The sequence below is a fragment of the Saccopteryx leptura genome, chromosome 4 (assembly GCF_036850995.1).
Source record: "Saccopteryx leptura isolate mSacLep1 chromosome 4, mSacLep1_pri_phased_curated, whole genome shotgun sequence".
NCBI lineage: Eukaryota > Metazoa > Chordata > Mammalia > Chiroptera > Emballonuridae > Saccopteryx > Saccopteryx leptura.
In genome coordinates this window covers 191,165,061-191,185,200 of record NC_089506.1, presented here as the reverse complement: position 1 = coordinate 191,185,200, position 20,140 = coordinate 191,165,061, and the positions used below count along the sequence as shown (strand labels likewise).

At 44.0% G+C, this 20,140-nt stretch overlaps 1 protein-coding gene across 1 annotated transcript in view; it reads right to left on the bottom strand.

The window, feature by feature from the left end:
* Positions 1-1,359: 1,359 nt before the first annotated feature.
* STYXL1 (serine/threonine/tyrosine interacting like 1) overlaps positions 1,360-20,140 on the bottom strand; it is a 73,090-nt gene continuing 54,309 nt past the window's right edge. The window contains exons 7-9 of the mRNA XM_066382357.1: positions 12,749-12,846; positions 10,087-10,199; positions 1,360-1,656 (exon numbers count right to left, since the gene is read on the bottom strand). Coding sequence (XP_066238454.1) covers positions 1,525-1,656; positions 10,087-10,199; positions 12,749-12,846 — 343 coding nt within the window. The 3' untranslated portion in view covers positions 1,360-1,524. The remainder of the gene's footprint in view (positions 1,657-10,086; positions 10,200-12,748; positions 12,847-20,140) is intronic.

Here is a 20,140-nt window from a genome sequence, read left to right as displayed (position 1 = left end):
CTGGTGAGCTCTTTGCTCAAGCCAGATGAGCCCGCTCTCAAGCTGGTGACCTCGGGGTCTCGAACCTGGGTCCTTCCGCATCCCAGTCCGACGCTCTATCCACTGCGCCACCACCTGGTCAGGCCCATATTGCTTCTTGATTGGCGTCCTCACTTGCAATTTTCTTCACTTTTATCTGAGCATCAGATGGGCTGTGTGATTTATTCTTAACAATGTTTTCTAATGAGTTTTATGAAATGAATAAATAAATATTACAAGCATAGTTCTGTCCACTTTTTTCACCTATGGACAGAATGAATATTACTATGGGCACTTAGAATACGCTGTTGTGCAGATGAACATTAAAAAAGTGTAAGGAATGTAACTTTGTGATTTCCACATTGGGCTACTGCCCAGGCGCCCACCTTAGAGAGAACCCTGATTACAAGTGCCATTTTAACAACCGATTCGCTGAACTCAACAAAAAATTAGGTATCTGCTCTCCCGAACCGGTGCGAACCAGCTGAATCCAACCACTGGCTCTGCCTACCAGAAGGTCCCTAATGACCGAGCTAGCCATAGCTAGGCAGCCATGCCAGACCGTGTTCCAGCTAAGATCCTGACTAAAGCCTGCATTACCTGAAAAACCCTTACCTCACTCCTTGAGGACTTGGGCTTCTGTTAGGGATGGGTGGACATCCAACCCTCTGCAGAGTCCTAGGAGGTGAAATGGCGTTCATCTGTATGTCCCCAGCCTTGCCCATGTAGCAGGGTATATTTGCTGAATGAACAATTGATGGATATCCTAAATTCCTCATCAGTCCCCTTCGCTGTGTCCTCTCCTGACTCCAGGCTTGTTTTGTGGGTGCTGCCAGTGCTCTTAAGTGCATTGTGAAGAAAATTCCCTTTAAGACCCAAGGAATTTCTAGAAACCCGGGTGTGGAAGAAAGAAGGGGTAGGAATCTCGTCTTAGTGAATGCAGCCAGAAAGAAATGAGTAGGAGGAAGGAAGGAAATCCGTACAAGTGATGAACCAGTGGAGTGGTGGGGCATGCTGGAGCTGGGGATGAGGCAAAGGTGTGCCCTTGTGCCAGAACCTCTCAGCTGTGGAGCCTGGGGCCTGGGATTGGCATCTCTAAGAATGGAGGATCTATGCCCATGGGTGGGCATTGTGACACCCCCTGTGGTCCAACAGTGGCAGCAGGAACCCCTGGAGCTCCCCCAGGCAGCCTTCAAAGGGACTAAGTCCTGGGGGGCCTGGGGGACAGCTGCTCTGGCAGCCAGACGCTCTTCCAGAGACAGCCTCAGCAGTGCCATGGGGGTGGTCCAGGAGGCTGCAAGGATGCGGTGCTCACTTAGTTTGAGCACAGTGCACCTGCCTTATGGCATGAACAAGGAGCCTGGGAAGAACCAATGCAGGAGGCTGACAAGAGGCTCTAGGTTGCAAAGACCTTCTTTCACACCAGCCTGGTTACACATCCTGGCCCACTACCCACAAGAATCTCCCAAACAAAGTTCTTCAGGACCTGTACATGGGCCACAGAGATCAGTAGAATGGATCCGAGATGTTCGTGACAAAACCTCCAAGAATAACCTTCTCCCACTGTGACAGCTGAGCCACCAAAGCCCGATTCGGACGCATGTTGTTTTTGCACTTCTTGACATCGGCCCAGGACTTCTGTGAATATAAGGAAAAAAGCAGACTTCAGGACTGGATTTGCGCCCTTTCCACTAAGATCACAGCCAGCTTAGGAGGGACAAGAGGCATTTGCCCGTGGGCCAGCAACATGGCTTAAAGGCTAGACACAGGAACAGCAAGGGTTACACAAAGGAGTCAGAGGAACTGGCTCTGCCTTGGGCAAGCCCCTCTGCAACTCTGCTTCTGAATATAGAAAGAGGAATCGTCTTTATTTCAGATGGCTCCTGTGAAGGTTGAGACAACATACATGAAACCTCCCATGGGAAAGAAAGCCAATTCCCATGCCTGGCACATGCAGCAGTCTCAACAAAGGGTTGCATTGTGACTGGATAAATTAATGGAAAGGGGAAGAGAACTGTGAGAAAATTCTCTGAAGAAGGAAAATCCAAGCTGCCTTCTTTCAGGTGTCCACCCTAAAATGCAGGTAAAGGGTTATTATATGAAGGAAAGTGACAAGTTGGCCTCATCTGGATTGAGGAGAAAGGAAAAAGGAAGAGGCAAAAGTGGTGCCTCAACAAACTAGGAATAAAAGGAAACTACCCCACTATAATAAAGGCCACATATGAAAAGCCCACAGACAACATCATTCTCAATGGTGAAAGACTGAAAACTTTCCCTTTCTTTGAAAAGGGCAAGGTGAGGATGCCAATTTTCACCACTTCTATTCAACATTGTACTGGAAGTCCTAGCCAGATCAATTAGGAAAAACAAAAACAAGAAAAAAGAAATAAAGGCATCCAAATTGAAAAGGAATAAGTAAAATTATCTTTTTTTCTCTCCCCTTCCTCTCTCATTAAAAAATCAAGAAAGATTATTTTTAAAAAAAAAAAACTGATCAAACTAATAAATGAATTTAGCAAATTTACAGGATACAAAATCAAACTCAAAATCAGTTGCATATTGCCTGACCAGGAGGTGGCGCAGTGGATAGAGCGTCGGACTGAGATGCGGAAGGACCCAGGTTCGAGACCCCGAGGTCGCCAGCTTAAGTGCAGACTCATCTGGTTTGAGCAAGGCTCACCAGCTTGGACCCAAAGTCTCTGGCTCAAGCAAGGGGTTGCTCGGTCTGCTGAAGGCCCACGGTCAGGGCACATATGAGAGAGCGATCAATGAACAACTAAGGTGTTGCAACGCGCAATGGAAAAACTGATGATTGATGCTTCTCATCTCTCTCCGTTCCTGTCTGTCTGTCCCTGTCTATCCCTCTCTCTGACTCACTCTCTGCCTCTGTAAAAAAAAAAAAAAAATCAGTTGCATATTGACACATTAACAAACAATCCAGAAAGGTAATTAAGAAAAGAATTCTATCTACAACAGCATCAAAAACAATACTTAGGAATAAACTTAAACAAGGAGGTGAAAGACTTGTATCCCCAAAACTATAAAATGTTGATGAAAGAAATTAAAGACAAAAATAAATGAAAGATAATCCCATTTACCTTGATTGGAAGACAATATTGTTAAGATGTCTACCTGATATAGATCATTGAAGTGCTCTATAGATTTAATGTAATCTCTATCAAAATCCCAATAGTATATTTTTTCTTTTTTTTTCTTTTTCTTTTTCTGAAGCTGGAAACAGGGAGAGACAGTCAGACAGACTCCCGCATGCGCCCGACCGGGAATCGAACCCGGGTCCCCCGCACGCCAGGCCGACGCTCTACCGCTGAGCCAACCGGCCAGGGCCCCAATAGTATCTTTTGCAGAAATAGAAAAACACATTTGGTAATTCTTATGGAATCTCAAGGAATCACCAAACTGCCAAAAAAAATCTGTAAAAAAAAAAAAAAAGTTGGAGGTCTCACACTTCCTGATTTCAAACCTTCAACGTTATTACAAAACTATAATATTCAAAACACTGTGGTCCTGGCATAAAGAACAGATACTTAGACCAATGGAATGGAATAGACAGTCCAGAAATAAACTCTCATATATATGGTCAATTGATTTCAAGGACGGTATCAAAACCGTTTAAGTAGAAAGGACAGCCCTTTTAACAAATGGTTTTGGGAATACTGGATAGCCACATGCAAAAGAATGAAGCTGGACCCTATCTTATACCATGTACAAAAATTAACTCAGAATGATTGAAGACCTAACTGTAAGAGGTAATACTAAAAAACCCATAGAGGAAAACATATAGGAAAAGTTTTATAACATTGAACTTGGCAATTATTCCTTGGATATGACATTAAAAGCACAAGCAATAAAAGAAAATTGGATAAATTAGACTACATTAAATTAAAAACTTTTGTGCATCAAAGAAAATAATCAACAGAGTGAAAAAGCAAATCACAGAATGGGAGAAAACATTTGCAAATCATATATCTGCTCTATATCCAGATATATAGCTAGGTGTTAATATGAAAACTATCAGAAAGTCTTAAAACTCAACAATAAAAAACAACCCAATTTAAAAATGGGCAAAGAACCTGAATATACATTTCTCCAAAGAAGATATATAAATGGCCAATAAGCATATGAAAAAATGTTTAATATCACTAAACATTATGGAAGCTCAAATCAAAATTACAATGACATACCACCTCACATCCCTTAAGATGGCTACTACCATTAAAAAAACAAAAACACGGCCCTGGCCAGTTGGCTCAGCGGTAGAGCGTCGGCCTGGCGTGCAGGAGTCCCGGGTTCGATTCCCGGCCAGAGCACACAGGAGAAGCGCCCATCTGCTTCTCCACCCCTCCCCCTCTCCTTCCTCTCTGTCTCTCTCTTCCCCTCCCGCAGCCGAGGCTCCATTGGAGCAAAGATGGCCCAGGCGCTGGGGATGGCTCTGTGGCCTCTGCCTCAGGCACTAGAATGGCTCTGGATGCAACAGAGCGACGCCCCAGAGGGGCAGAACATCGCCCCCTGGTGGGCATGCCGGGTGGATCCCGGTCGGGTGCATGCGGGAGTCTGTCTGACTGCCTCCTTGTTTACAGCTTCAGAAAAATGAAAAAAAAAAACAAAACCAAAAACACAGAAAACAACTGTTGGTGAGGATGTGGAGAAATTGAAACCCTTGTGCACTTTTGGTGGAATGTAAGATGGTGCAACCATTGTGAAAAACAGTATGGAGATTCCTCAAAAAATTAAATACAGAATTACCATATGACCCAGCAATTCTACTTCTGGGTATATAGCCAAAAAAGAATTGAAAGCAGGGTCTCAAAGAGATATTTACACACCCATGTTCACAGCAGCGTTATTCTCAATAGCCAAAAAGTGAAAGCAGCCCAAGTGTCCATCAACAGATGAATGGATAAACAAAACATGGTATAGAGTTAACCCTTAACCCTTGAACAATGTCGGGGTTAGAGGGTCAATTCACTGTGCAGTCAAAAGTCCACATATAACAAATCGACCTTCTGCATACAGTGGTTCCCAACTGCAAAAGGGATCTATGGTTGATCCTTGAACAGCCTGGGTTTGAACTGTGCAGGTCCACTTATACTGAGTTCAAACTCATGTAGCTCAAGAGTCAACTGTACATACAACAAAATGATATTGTTCACCATAAACAAAAGATGAGAATAACCCAAGTGTCCATCAACAGATGACTGGATTAAAAAATGTGGCTTATACCTACAATTGTATGCACCTACACAGCATCGATATATGTGAGGCAAAAACTGATATAACTCAAGGAGAAATAGATAAATCCACTATTGCAGCTGGAGCTTTCATCACCCCTCTGTCAGTAATGGACAGGTCTAGCAGGCAGAAATAAAGCTATAGTTGAACTCAGTAGCACCATTAAGGAACTGGATATCATTGACATCTACAGAAAACTTCATCCAACAACATAAGAATACACAGTCTTCTCAAGCTCACATGGAACCTTCACCAAGATGAATGTTCATCTAAATCAGTCATCTAAGCTTCTACCTTAGGAAACTGAAAACACAAGAGTAAATTAAGTTTGAAGTAAGCAAAAGAAAAAAAAATTGTGAAAATTGGAGCAAAATCAATAAAATTGAAAACAAGAAATCAATAGAGAAAATCAATGAAGCCAAAAGCTGGTTTTTAGAAAGGATCAATAAAAGCAACAAACCTCCAGCTAGACTAAGAAAAGAAGAGAGAAGACACAAATCACTAATATCAGAAATATCAATAAAAAGGGAGAATCAGTACCATCCCATGGACATGAAAAGGATAAGAAAAGAATACTATGAACAGCTCTATGCTCACATATAGTCTAGATGAAATGGACCAATTCCTTGAAAGACACAATCTGCCAAAAGTCATGCAAGATCACACAATCTGAATAACCCTATACCTATTAAAGAAGTTGAATTGGCCTGACCTTTGGTGGCGCAGTGGATAAAGCATTGACCTAGAACTCTGAGGACACTGGTTTGAAACTGGGCTTGCCTGGTCAAGGCACATATAGGAGTTGATGCTTCCTGCTCCTCCCCCCTTCTCTCTCTCTCTCTCTCTCTCTCTCTCTCTCTTTCTACTCTCTAAAATGAATAAATTAAAAAGAAAAAAGAAGTTTAATCAATAAAAAATAATCTTCTAAAACAGAAAGCACCAGGCCCAGTATAGGTTCAGTGGTGAATTCTTCATACCATGGAATATTATTCAATCTTTAAAAAGAAGGAAATTCTGACACATGCTATAATGTGGATGAATCCTGAAGACATTAAACTAAGGAAAACAAGCCCGTCACAGAAGGATGAATGAATATTGTCTGATTCCATTTATACAAGATACCTAGAGTAGTCAAAGTCATAGAGACAAAGTACAATAGAATGGTGGTTGATGGTAGTAGGAAAAATGGGGAATGAGGAGTTATTGTTTAATGGGTATAGGGTTTCAATTTTTGCAAGATGAAAAAGTTTTTCTGGAGATAGGTTGCACAACAATGTGAATATACTTTACCACTACTGAACTATATACTTTAAAATGGTAAAATGATAAATTTTATACTACCTGTGTTTTGTCACACACACACACACACACACACACACACACACACACACACACACACTGATATCAGAGGCAGAGCTATGCAGTTATAAGGAGGACTTAGTCCTGGCCAGGTCAGAACAGGCCCTTGAGGACCAACCGTAACCATAACCATAGCCCCACACCCACCCACACCCCCCATTTCCAGCCCACAGTGTACCTTCTGCGACCCACAGCAAATGCAGCAAGCCTTGTTCCGTCTACCGAGGGGACAGAAAGGTGAAGGGACATGCCCAGGTCATGCTTGGTAAAGCGGCGCCCCATTCTTTAGCCTGCGCTCTCCCAGCTGTCTTAGCGCCCTGTTGAACGCCCAGAGTCTTCAGCTGCGCCACCGGGCTTTGAATTCTAGCTTAGCTACTTACAGCTGTGGGGCCTCAGGCAAATTACCCAGACACTCTATGCCACCTGCAAAATGAGGGTAACAAGCCACGGGCCGTTGTGTTTTTATTACATGTAATAAAGTACTTAAAACAGCCTTGTATGTGGGAAGACTGCCAATGTAAGCTATTGTAGTGCCTCAGGAGTTGTTTTTTCTCTGAAGATCTTTAAGGGACAAATCTACTTCCAGCAGTTAAAAGCACTGGAATTTATTTATTAAAAAAATTTTTTTTTAATTTATTAATTTTTAGAGAGAAAGAAAGGGAGAGAGAGAGTGAGACAGGAACATAGATCTGTTTCTGTCTGTGCCCTGACCTATGATTGAACCAGCAACCTCTGTACTTCAGGACGATGCTCTAATGAAGCTATCAGGCCAGGGATAAAATTCATTTCTTAAGGGCCTGCTGGCTCTGGGATCCCACACAACCTTGCACCAAAGCTTTGAAGGCCTAGGACAGGCGGGGTGGCTCTGGGTGCTAGGTTCTTCACAGCTCATTCCTCGAATTCCCATTCTTGTCTTCGGTGCCCGCCAAGCTGGGCTGGGACCACAAGCCCAGGAAGCAATATGTTACTGGAGAGCGGTCCACACTATTCTTGCCAGTCCTGTAGGTTCTGACTGTCCCAGCTGAGCTGACAGCAGCTAGGGACACAGCTTCCCCAGTGCACTGAGGAGGACCTCGAGGATCACACAGACAACGGGAGGCAGGCCCGTCTCTCTGGACCCCAGGCAGCAGCAGAGCTGAGACCAGGTTCACTTGTGTCAGTGATCCAGGTACCTGGTCGGTAGCAGGAGAAGCTAACCGCCACGCAGGACTCAGTCAGTGTGGAGCGGACCCAGCGAGGCCGCAGCAGCAGTGCTTCCTGCCCACAGCTCCGGGAGCTGCACAGCTGTTTTGGCCTCGAGTTATTTACACAGCACCTCTGCACAGTGTCCCCAACAGGACTTCTTTGCAGTTGAGATAAAAAATGCCGTTCCAGGAAGGGAGCACCAGGCTTTCTCCTGAGACCAGAATTATCTGGACATCAGGCATCCAAGTGCCGGTCTACCTACTGAGCAGAACAACCATGCTAGATGTCTGGTACCCTCATTGTTGGAGCTGTGCATCCCCTACAGTGAAGGTCAGGGTGCAGGCCCGCATGCACCCCATTACTGTGGGGGCCTGCCCCTAGCTGCTGGAGAACATAGAGCAGCCAAGTGGGAGGAAGGGACTCCTCTCTTTGCCCTCACCTCAGCTGGCTCTGGAAGCAGCTGTGACACCTGCTTTTGATGTGGCCAGAGAGAGGACTGTGATTTAATTGTCAGCGTAGAACACATCACTAAATGTCAAAGTTGGAAGGCTTCAAAGATCTTCACAGGGAGTGCCCACACCTCAATGTGAGCAATGAGGACATCAGGGACCACAGCAGGGCCGGGCTTGGTGATATTCACAGATTGGCCCCGTTCAAACTCCAGGGAAGCTCAAGTCCTAGAACTCCCTGAGCCCCCTGCAGGTGGATGAGCGTGGCCTGCCTTCTGCTCAGACCAGCTCACAATGGCAGTAAAGAAGGGAGCAGAGCCCACTGCTGGGGAGGGGGCTGGAGAGCATCTCTGCAGGCACAACAGCACAGGCCTCCCTCCCCAGGTTTATAGCAACATCACCCCGCCCAGCACACACCAACACACGGCTCAAGCAGGCAGTGCCCCCAGTGTGGCCCCCAGCAATTCCCCTGGATGGGGTGACAGGGAGCAGGCAGCTGGGCCTCTCACCCCGGGCCCTCTGATTCTGCACCCAGGCTCTTTTCTTTTTTTAATTATGGTAAAACACACATAACATAAAATTTACCATTTTAACCAGTTTTAGGTCTACAGTTCAATGACATTAAGTACATCCACTCTATTGTACCTCTATCTCTACAACTTTTTCATCTTCCCAAACTAGAACTGCATGGCCACTGAACAACTCCCCATTGCCCTCCCCCACCCCTGGCACCCACCAGTCTACTTTCTGCCTCTGTGAATAGGACTTCTCTAATTAAATCTCATGTAAGTGGAGTCACACAGTGTTTGTTCTTCTGCGACTGGCTTATTTCACTTAGCATAGTGTCCTCAATATTGTGGCATATGTCAGAGTTTCCTTCCCTTTTAAGGCTGAATAATGTTCCATTGTATGGAGAGACCACATTTTATTTATCCATCATCTGTCGTTGGACACTTGGTTTGCTTCCAACTCCTGGCTGTTGTGAGTAGTGCTGCTATGGACATGGGTGTGCAAATATCTCTTTGAGTCCCTGCTTTCACTTCTTTTGGGTGTACACCCAGAAGTAGAATTGCTGGATATCCAAGATTATTTCTGGCCTGCAATTTCACCCCCAAAGAGCTGGGTCACCAGCCAAAACTGTGACAAAGGACTGTGACTATGGTTATCCTTTGCCACTCTAAGCACACACCTGGACAAATGCAGGAGCTCTTCAGGTCCCAGCCAAGCCCTCTGAAATCATGTACCAGCTGTGCCAGGCAAGGTTCCCCCTCACCTCAGGGTAAGCCCGCCATCTCCGTGGGCAGTGGGCAGTGGGAAACCACTGCCCTGGAAGTCAGGAGCCCTGAATTCCCAAGAGGTTTGTTGTGATGGGTCCCTGCTGCTTTCTCCTCTCTGGGTCTGCTCTCCCTAAGAGAAGTATTGGAGGAGGTGCCCACTGAAGCCCTGTTAGCCCTGCAATTCCATGCCTCCAAACAGCAGCAAAAATGCACCTTTCTTGGAGAACCATGAACAAACCCTAATGGACAGATTAATGGTAGTGGGGACACGCAGAAGGTGCTGCCAGCTGCAGCCTTGCCCAGCCTGAGTCCCTGGGCCTGCCCCATGTACCCAGCCTCAGACTTCTAGCCCAGACAGTTGGGACCTTGCCCTTGGGTATGGTGTGCTGAGAAAAGCCCCGAACTTGAAGCTCCTCTCCCTGATGCCTCCCCCTCTCATTCCCCAATTACGGTCCTGAGACAGTCCCAGGAGCCATTTCTCCCAGGTGCAGCTCAGACCCCATTTAATGGATGAGGCTGTATCGGAGCCTAGACCAGGGAATGCATACCTTCAATGTCTGCTGATTCTGATGCATGAGGTAGGCCAAGATGGCCGCACAGCTGCGACTGATGCCCAGGGTGGAAAATACCAGGACCACAGAGCCAAGCTCGATGTGAATTCCTGCAAAAAGAAGGAAGGGTTTGGGGTTAGGGGGCTTGTGTGTGCCCCTTCCCTGTGGACCTGAGTTACTGTAAGATAACTGGCCTCAGTGAGTCCAAGAATGGGTTCAGAACCAGCACACTACAGTGTGTCCGTAAAGTCATGGTGCACTTTTGACTGGTCACAGGAAAGCAACAAAAGACAATAGAACTGTGAAATCTGCACCAAATAAAAGGAAAACTCTCCCAGTTTCATACCTATTCAGTGCAGTTTGATGTGGGCTCACGCACAGATTTTTTAGGGCTCCTTAGATAGCTATCCCGTAGAGCCTCTACAGCAGGGGTCCGTATGCGGCCCCCTGAGGCCATTTATCCGGCCCCCACGGCACTTCCGGAAGGGGCACCTCTTTCATTGGTGATCAGTGAGAGGAGCATAGTTCCCATTGAAATACTGGTCAGTTTGTTGATTTAAATTTACTTGTTCTTTATTTTAAATATTGTATTTGTTCCCGTTTTGTTTTTTTACTTTAAAATAAAATATGTGCAGTGTGCATAGGGATTTGTTCATAGTTTTTTTATAGTCCGGCCCTCCAGTGGTCTGAGGGACAGTGAACTGGCCCCCTGTGTAAAAAGTTTGGGGACCCCTGCTCTACAGACTCATCACTGACTGATGGCCTACCAGAACGGGGTTTCTCCACCAAACTGCTGGTTTCCTTCAACTGCTTATCCCACCGAGTAATGTTATTCCTATGTGGTGGCACTTCGTTATAAACGTGCCAATATTCACGTTGCACTTTGGTCACGGATTTGAATTTAGCAAGCCACAGAACACACTGAACTTCCCCATTGTATGGATAGACCACATCTCGACTGCCATGGCCGTAGGCTGCTCCGCTGTATACACGGTGTTACGTCATCACCTGCGCATGCGCACATGCTGCCACATCATCCTACAGAAACTGGGAGGGTTTTCCTTTTATTTGGTGCAGATTTCACATTTCTATTGTCTTTTGTTGCTTTCCTGTGACCGGTCAAAAGTGCACCATGACTTTACAGACACACTGTATGTCCTAGACAAGTCACATGACATCTCTAAGACACTGTTTCATCACCTGGAAAGTGGGGATTCTCAGACCTAGCTGGCAGTTCAAAAGAATCACACCTGCTGAGCACTCAGCCCTACTATGCAAAGTCCTCTCCTTGGCTCTCCAGGCTTTCAGACCAGGAAGGTCTGCTACCAGCCGGCCTCCCTGAGTGAGAATGAGGGGATCATCCCCCCAAGGGCACGTGGACGCTGACAGAAGCCGTGTAGCCTGGTTGCCAATCCTGGCTCTGCCACTCACTGGTTGTGGGGCCTGGGCATGTTACTCTAAGCCACAGTTTTCTCATCTGGAAAATAGGATAACAGTATACTGCCTACCTTGTACCAAAAGTCAGCTTTGCTTAAGCCAGCGCCTGGCACAGAAAAGTCAGCTGTAATCATACTAAAAATGATGCTGAGTCTGTGTGTGAGTCTTGCCAGGGAGGATTGGGGAGTAAATCTAAGCTGGCATCCTAGCCTGGTTGGTAACCCCTCAAGAACTGAAGATAGCCATGCCAAATACAAAACCACAGACTGTCAGTGATGATTAAAGCCAACTGACTCATCACATGGATAAGGAAACTGAGGCACCAAGCAGTTAAGGACTGGCACAGAGTCATCCAGTGAGGCAGGACTGGAAAGGGTCCCCCTTTGAGCCATGGAGCTCTGCCATCCATGGAGGGACATGAGGCAAGTCTCAGTCTCAGCTTCTAGTCAAGTGATAGTTGCAACATCCAGGGCAAATAAGAGATGTTTAAGCCAAAATGTCATTCTCTGGCCCCTCGTGCAGCGACTCAGGCTGGGGGCTGAGTTGGTGCCAAGTGGGCAATCCTGGGATAGGGCCTCTGGCCTAACTCAGTGCTGCTCACTCCAGGGATCACACCCAACTCGGGCAATCCTGAACCCTGGGGATGACTGAAAAAGCCACCTTCGATTGGGTAAGTCAATTTTGGGCACTGCTGTGTGTGGTAGGAATACGGGGGGCACTGGGCGAACACAGTGAAAATCAGGGAAGGCAGAAGCTCTGGAGTCTTCCTTCCACCCCACCTCGCTCACCAGACAAAAGGGCAGGAGCAGAGTGAGATTCACCTCTGAGTCACCAGAGCACAGCCCAGAGCAGGCCTCCGTGAACATGTGCAGCCATGGTGGGCCAATACCCTCATCTCATGACAGGCCAAGAGGGACAGTGAGGCCAGGCCCAAAAGGGCCTACAGTCCAACCACGGCCAGACCATAGGGTGCTCAGTCCAGTCTGAAGCTCCTATTTGGGCCCCACTGCCCTGGAGGTAAACGCGTGGCTGCCCATATTGCTGAGGACCCTGGAGACACAGGCTTGTCCTAGGGCTGTCCACACCGGGCTGGGCCTGTGCTGCCCTTTCTCTTCTGAGCACTGAGAGCTGCAATCAGGAATAGGCATGAGGACACAGTGCCATGGTCTCTTTGCCCCCTGGGCATAGGCCAGTTGCTGCCTGGTTGGAGAATGCACCTTACCAATAAAGTGACAAAGGTGACGCAAAAAGGGGGAAATGTCAGCTTCCAGAGAGTCTTCTATCTGGATGTGCAGAAGCCTGTCAGCATCGTCTACAAAACTAATCAGAAGAAAAGCACAGGTAATGGGGTATGGGCAAGGAACTGAACCCCTCTCAGGAAACAAAAAAAAAATAACAGAAACAAAAACAAAAAACCCCACCTGACCTGTGGTGGCGCAGTGGATAAAAGCGTCGACCTGGAACGCTTGAAGTCACTAGTTCTAAACCCTGGGCTTGCCTGGTCAAAGCACATATGGGAATTGATGCTTCCTGCTCCTCCCCCTTCTCTCTCTCTCTCTCTCTCTTTCTCTCCTCTCTCTAAAATGAATAAATAAAATCTAAAAACAAACAAACAAAAAAAACAAAAACCCACCTACATTGTAGGGGTGGGGGGTGGGGGTATGGATTAAGTCAATCTATATAAAGCAGGGGTCGGGAATCTTTTTGGCTGAGAGAGCCATGAATGCCACATATTTTAAAATGTAATTCCGTGAGAGTCATACAATGACCCGTGTACCTTACACATTATTCAATAAAAATTTGGTATTGTCCCGGAGGACAGCTATGATTGGCTCCAGCACCCGCAACCATGAACATGAGCGGTAGGAAATGAATGGATTGTAATACATGAGAATGTTTTATATTTTTAACGTTATTATTTTTTTATTAAAGATTTGTCTGCGAGCCAGATGCAGCCATCAAAAGAGCCACATCTGGCTCGCGAGCCATAGGTTCCTGACCCCTGATATAAAGCATTTAACTTTCTGTTAGGCACACAGTAAGTGCTCAGTAAATGTGACATTGTTATTATTAACCAAACATGATACTTTCCTAGAATATGGTGCAAATAATAAAATGCAGCTGGGAGAAATATGTCATGACTTTGGAGAATAAGCCTGCTGTGTTAAATGGAGAAGGTCAGAGGGAAGGAGAATGGGGGGCTGCTGTTTAGATAGGGTGGAGAAGGTCAGAGGGAAGGAGAATGGTGGGGCTGCTGTTTAGATAGGGTGGTCAAGGAAGGCCTTACTGAGGAGGTGACATTAGAAAATATAGGAGAAAATCTCTGTCAAAATTCAAGCGTCCATATATGTATGAATTTGTTTGGACTCTATTCTGCTCCTGGTTTATTTTTCTATCCTGCACCAATATCAAAATCCTTACTTGTAGTTTTTAAGTCTTAAACAATTTAATATTGGGTCAGGCAAATCTTCCCATTCGTTATTCTTAATATTCAGCTATTTTTGCCCTTTGCATTTCCATATAAATTTTAGGATTATTGTTTAATTTCTACAAACCTATTGGAACTCTATTGGCATTCCACTGAATCTATACATCAACTGGGAAAGAATCAACATCTTTACATACTTGATTCTTCTAATCCATAACCACAGTACATCCTCTGTTTATTCAGGTAATCTTTAATCGTTTATAGTAACGGTATAATTTTCTATTTAGAGGTCTTACACGTCCTTCATCAGGTATAATCCTAGGTATTAAATGTTTTTCCGCTACTGTAAACTAGGTTTATAAAATTTCAGTTTATGTTTTTTATTTGTATGCAGAAAAATAATTGATATTTGGATATGACTCTTGTATCCAGCAACCTCATTTAAATCTAACAGTTTATCTACAGGTTGTTTTGGCTTTCCTGTGTATATACAATTAAGTTGTCTGTGAATACAAAAGTTTTTTCCTTTTGATTCCTATTTTATTTCTCTTTCTTGCCGTATTTCACCAACTAAGACCTAAAGCACAATGTTAAATAGGAGTGCTTATAATGGCATTTTTGTTTTGTTCCAAACTCACAAGGAAAACTTCCAACATTTCATCATTAAGTGTGATGTTTGTTACAGAGGCTTTTGTAGCTATTTTATTAAATCAAAGAAGTTCTTTTCTATTCCAAGTTTGCTAAGAGGTTTTCTTTGTTGTTGTTGTTGTTGTTTTTTAATCATGAATGTATAGTAAATATTATCAAGTGCTTTCACTGCAGCTGTTGAGATAATCCTGATTTTTGATCTAGATTGTTGACATGGTAAATTATATGGACTGATTTTTCACATGCTAAAACAACCTTGTATCCTTGGAATAAACCCAATTTAGTCATCATGTTATTATACTTTTTAAAAGATATTAATGTATTCAATGTGTTAAGATTTTGCTTAGTATTTTTTTTTAATTTTTTTTTTACTTTATTTATTCATTTTTTAGAGAGGAGAGAGACAGAGAGAGAGAGAAGGGGGGAGGAGCTGGAAACATCAACTCCCATATATGCCTTGACCAGTCAAGCCCAGGGTTTCGAACCAGCGACCTCAGCATTTCCAGGTCGACACTTTATCCACTGCGCCACCACAGGTCAGGCTGCTTAGTATTTTATATCCATTCTTTTTGTGTTTAATTTTCTTTTTTATTCTTTTGTTTGTTTATAAAGAAAATTAGTCTATAATTTTTCTGTATTATAATGTCTTTATCAGGTTATGAAATCAGGGCTACTGGCCAGATAGCTCAATTGGTTAGAGCACTGTGCCAAAGCACAGAGCTTGCTGGTTCGATCGCTGGTCAGGGCACATATAGGAACAGATTGATGTTCCTGTCTCTCTCTAAAATCAATAAACATTTAAAAAGTTTAAAAAAAAAAGAAATCAGGGCTAAGCTAGTCTCATAAAACAAGTTAAAATTTATTTCTCTTCTTTATTCTTTAAAAAAATTTAATATTAGCCTGACCAGGTAGTGTGCAGTGGATAGAGCATCGACCTGGGACACTGAGGACCCAGGTTCGAAATCCAGAGTTCACCGGCTTGAGTGTGGGATCATAGACATGACCCCATGGTTGCTGGCTTGAGCCCAAAGGTTGCTGGCTTGAACCCAAGGTCACCGGCTTGAGCAAGGTGTCACTGGCTCAGCTGGAGACACCCGGTCAAGGCATGTATGAGAAGCAATCAGTGAACAACTAAAGTGCTGCAACTACAAGTTGATGCTTCTCATCTGTCTCCCTTCCTGTCTGTCTCTCTCTCTCTCTCAAATTAAAAAATAAATAGAAACTATTTTGATTTCCTTGATCCTATTTTATTGTTTTTAGTTCAGTTATCTATTGTTATTATTCCTTCTTCTTCATTTGGGTTTAGTTCACTATTCCTTTGCTAATTTTTTTAGATGAATAGTAACTAGTTGATGGTGAGCCTTTCTTCCTTTTAGTAAATAAATTTAAGGCTGTAAATTTCCTTCTAAACACGGCATAGCTACATTCCACCAGTTTTTATATATTTTCATTATCATATAGTTGAAAATTTTCACAATTTCCATTGTGAGATCTTCTTTGATCCATGAACTATTTAGAAATTGATTTCTAAATTTCTAGGAATTTTCCGTTTATAGTTTTTTGTTTGTTTGTTTGTTTGTTTTATTTGTTTGTTTTTCATATTTCTCTGAAGTTAGAAACGGGGGGGCAGTCAGACAGACTCCTGCATGAGCCCAGCCGGGATCCACCCGGCATGCCCACCAGGGGGAAATGCTCTGCCCATCTGGGGCGTTGCTCCTTTGTGGCCAGAGCCATTCTAGCACCTAAGGTGGAGGCCATGGAGCAGACCTCAGCGCCCAGGCCAACTTTGCTCCAATGGAGCCTTGGCTGTGGGAGGGAAAGAGAGAGATAGAGAGGATCCACCCAGCAACCTCTGTCTGGAGCCGATGCTTGAATCAACAGAGCTATCCTCAGTGCCTGAGACAGTCACTCGAACCAACCAAGCTATCCTCAGTGCCTGAGGCCAACAATCAGACTAGCCAAGCCACTGGCTGTGAGAAGGAAAGAGAGAGGGGGGGAATAGGAAGGGGGAGAGAAGCAGATGGTCACTTCTCATATGTGTCCTGACCGGGAATAGAACCCAGGATGTCTGTAAGCTGGGCTAACACTCTATCCACTAAGCCAACCGGCCAGGGAACAAATACATTTTCATAAGATATTATCCTTCTTATGTATTTGAGAGAGGATCCCATTTGCTAAAAATTTGTTAAGAATTTTTGTACCTATGTTCATGATGTTAATAGACTGTAGTTTTCCTTTCTTGTAAAGCTTTTGACAGGTTTAGGTATAAAATAATGATGATTTCCTAAATGAATTGGAAAAGGTTCCTCCTCTTTTATTTTCTGAAAAAGTTTGTGTAAAATGTGTTCCTTAAATGTTGAGCAGAGCCTGACCTGTGGTGGTGCAGTGGATAAAGCGTCGACCTGGAACACTGAGGTCGCTGGTTCAAAATCCTGCACTTGTCTGGTCAAGGCACATATGAGAGTTGTTGCTTCCTGCTCCTCCCCTTTCTCTCTCTCTCTCTCTCTCTCTCTCTCTCTCACACACACACACACACACACTCTCTCTCTCTCTCTATCTCCTCTCTAAAATGAATAAATTAAAAAAATGTTTAGCAGAATTCACCAGTGATTTTTTTGTAAAAAGGTTTTTAACTATAAATGTGATTCCTTTAATATGGGGCTATTCTGATTATGTACTTTTTATTACATGAGCTTTGGTAGCTTGAGTATTTCAAGGAATTTGTTTATTTAATCCAAATGTTCAAACATATTGGCATAAATGCCTCAAAATATTTCCTAATTATTCTTTTATTTTTATTATTTATATATGTATTATTATTATTATTATTATTATTGAGAAGCAGTAGGCAGAGAGACAGACTCCCACATGTGCCTTGACTGGGATCCACCTGGCAAGTCCCCACCAGGGCGATACTCTGCCCATCTGGGGCCGTTGCTCTGTTGCTTGGCAACCAAGCTATTTTAGTGCCTGAGGTGAGGCTATGGAACCATCCTCAGTGCCCAGGGCCAACTTACTTGAACCAATCAAGCCATGGCTGTGGGAGAGGAAGAGAGAGAGAGAGAGAAGAAGAAGAGAGAGAAAGAGAGAAGGGGAAGGGAGAGGAGGGGTAGAGAAGCAAATGGTTGCTTCTCCTGTGTGCCCTGACCAGGAATCGAACTCCGGGACTTCCACACACCAGGCTGATGCTCTACCACTGAACCAATTGGCCAGGGCCATTCTTTTTTTTATTTTATTTTTTTTTATTCATTTTTAGAGAGGAGAGAGTCAGAGAGGGAGAGAGAGGAGAAAGAGACAGAGAGAAGGGGGGAGGAGCTGAAAGCATCAACTCCCATATGTGCCCTGACCAGGCAAGCCCAGGGTTTCGAACTGGCGACCTCAGCATTTCCAGGTCAACACTTTATCCATTGCGCAACCACAGGTCAGGCCCCATTCTTTTATTATTGAATATTAATAAAATTTTATTTATATCATTATTGATCCACATGAAATTTTAAGAAATAATACAGGGAAATTACTCATATACTTTGCTCAGTTTACCCAATGGTAACAGTTGCAAAACCATAGTATAAAAGCACAAGTAGGAAATTCACACTGATTTAATCTATCAATCGCATTTAGTTGCCCCAGTTTTTCTTATATTTGTGTATGTGTGTAATAAATTCTGTACAAATTTACCACCTCTGCAGATTCATGTAGCCACCCCCAGTCAAGATACTCAACAGTTCTAACACCTAAGACCCCTGTGTTGCCCTGTAGTAACCACACTGTCCTTCTTCAACCTCCTTCCCTAACTCCTTGTAATCTCTAACCTGTCCTTGATTTCTAAAATTTTGTAACATCAAAACGCTATATAATATACAGCCTTTTGGATTTGGCTTTTTCTCCTCATTTTTTGTTCCTTGGTATGTAATGCATCTTTTTATCTGGCTACTTTTAGAATTTTCTCTTTTCATTGATATTAACCAATTTGAGAGGATGTGCCTTATTGTGGTTTTCTTTCTGTTGAGATACTTGGATCTGTGAGTGTGTGTGTGTGTGTGTGTGTGTGTGTGTGTGTGTGTGTGTGTGTGTAAATCAAATTTTTTAAAATGGCCATTATTTCTTTAAACATTTTCTGTCTCTCTACTTCCCTCTCCTTTGGAAATTCCAATTACACATATGGTAGGCCACTGGAAACTGTCTCAATCTCACTGAAGTTCTGTTCTTCTTCATTTATTTATTTTTATATATCAATTTTAACGAGAGGCAAGGAGGGAGAGACAGACAGACAGATAGACATACAGGAACATTGATCTGCTCCTGTATGTGCCCTGACCAAGGATTGAACCAGCAACCTCTGCACTTTAGGGCAGTGCTCCAACCAACTGAGCTATCCACCCAGGGCCTGTTCTTTTTTATTTAAGTCCTTTTCTTGTCTATGTTTCATTTTGGATATTTTCTATTGCTACAGCTTCAAATTCACCTTTTTTTTTTCTTAAACTAAGTGAGAGGCGGGTAGGCTGAGAGAAAGACTTCCGCATGTGCTCCAACTGAGATCCACTTGACAAGCCCCCTATGGGGCAATACTCTGCCCATCTGGGGCTGTTGCTCCATGCTCAGAAACTGAACTATATTAGCACCTGAGGCAAGGCCATGGTGCCATCCTCAGTGTCCAAGGTCAACTTGCTCGAATGAGCCATGGCTGCAGGAGGGGGTGGGGAGAGGGTGGAAAAGTAGATAGTTGCTTCTTCTGTGTGTCCTGACTGGGAATCAAACCTGGGACTTCCACATGCCGGGCCAACACTCTACCTCTGAGCCAACCGGCCAGGGCCCCAATCTTTTTTCTGTAGTGTCTTATCTGCTATTAATTCCATTCAATGTATTTTTTATCTCAGACAGTTGCTTTTTCATCCCTAATCTGGGGCTAGTTTTTCCTCATTACTGAGATAATATTCTTCTCAGTACTCTATTTGATGCCCTGTATATCATGAGTTTTGTCTACTCTGACTTGAAACACAAATTACTCTTGGTCCCACATAATCTCTGAGGATTGTACTGTCCATTCTTCTCTACTGGTTTTCTTCCAGCCTTGAGTAGTTTGCCCACATGCATATGCTTATAAGTACTCAGCTGGAGACTTTGGGGGACTCTGCAGATGTCCAGAGCCCTTTCTTTAGGTTCAGCTCTCTGTTCTCCATGCAGTGCTCTCCTGTGAATTCTAGCCAACTGGACCTCTCTGGATCCTCAACTCTATTCCCTCAACTCAGAAGGGATGGCGGGATCTGTTTTGTTCTGTGAGCTGTACTGTGAGCTGCAAGCAATCTCTAAGAAATAAGCTATATTGGTTATGGGGCTCACTTTGGTTTTTTCCCTTCTCCCAGGACTCACTATCTATCCTGTGTTGTCTACTGACCATTGTCTGAAAATTGTTTTAGATGTTTTGTCTAGGTTTTTTTAGTTGTTTAAGGTGGGATGGTAAATCTAATCATGAGGATGGAGCCTCATGAATGGGAGGCTCCCTCACACCTTCTATCATGTAAGAACACAGTGAAAATA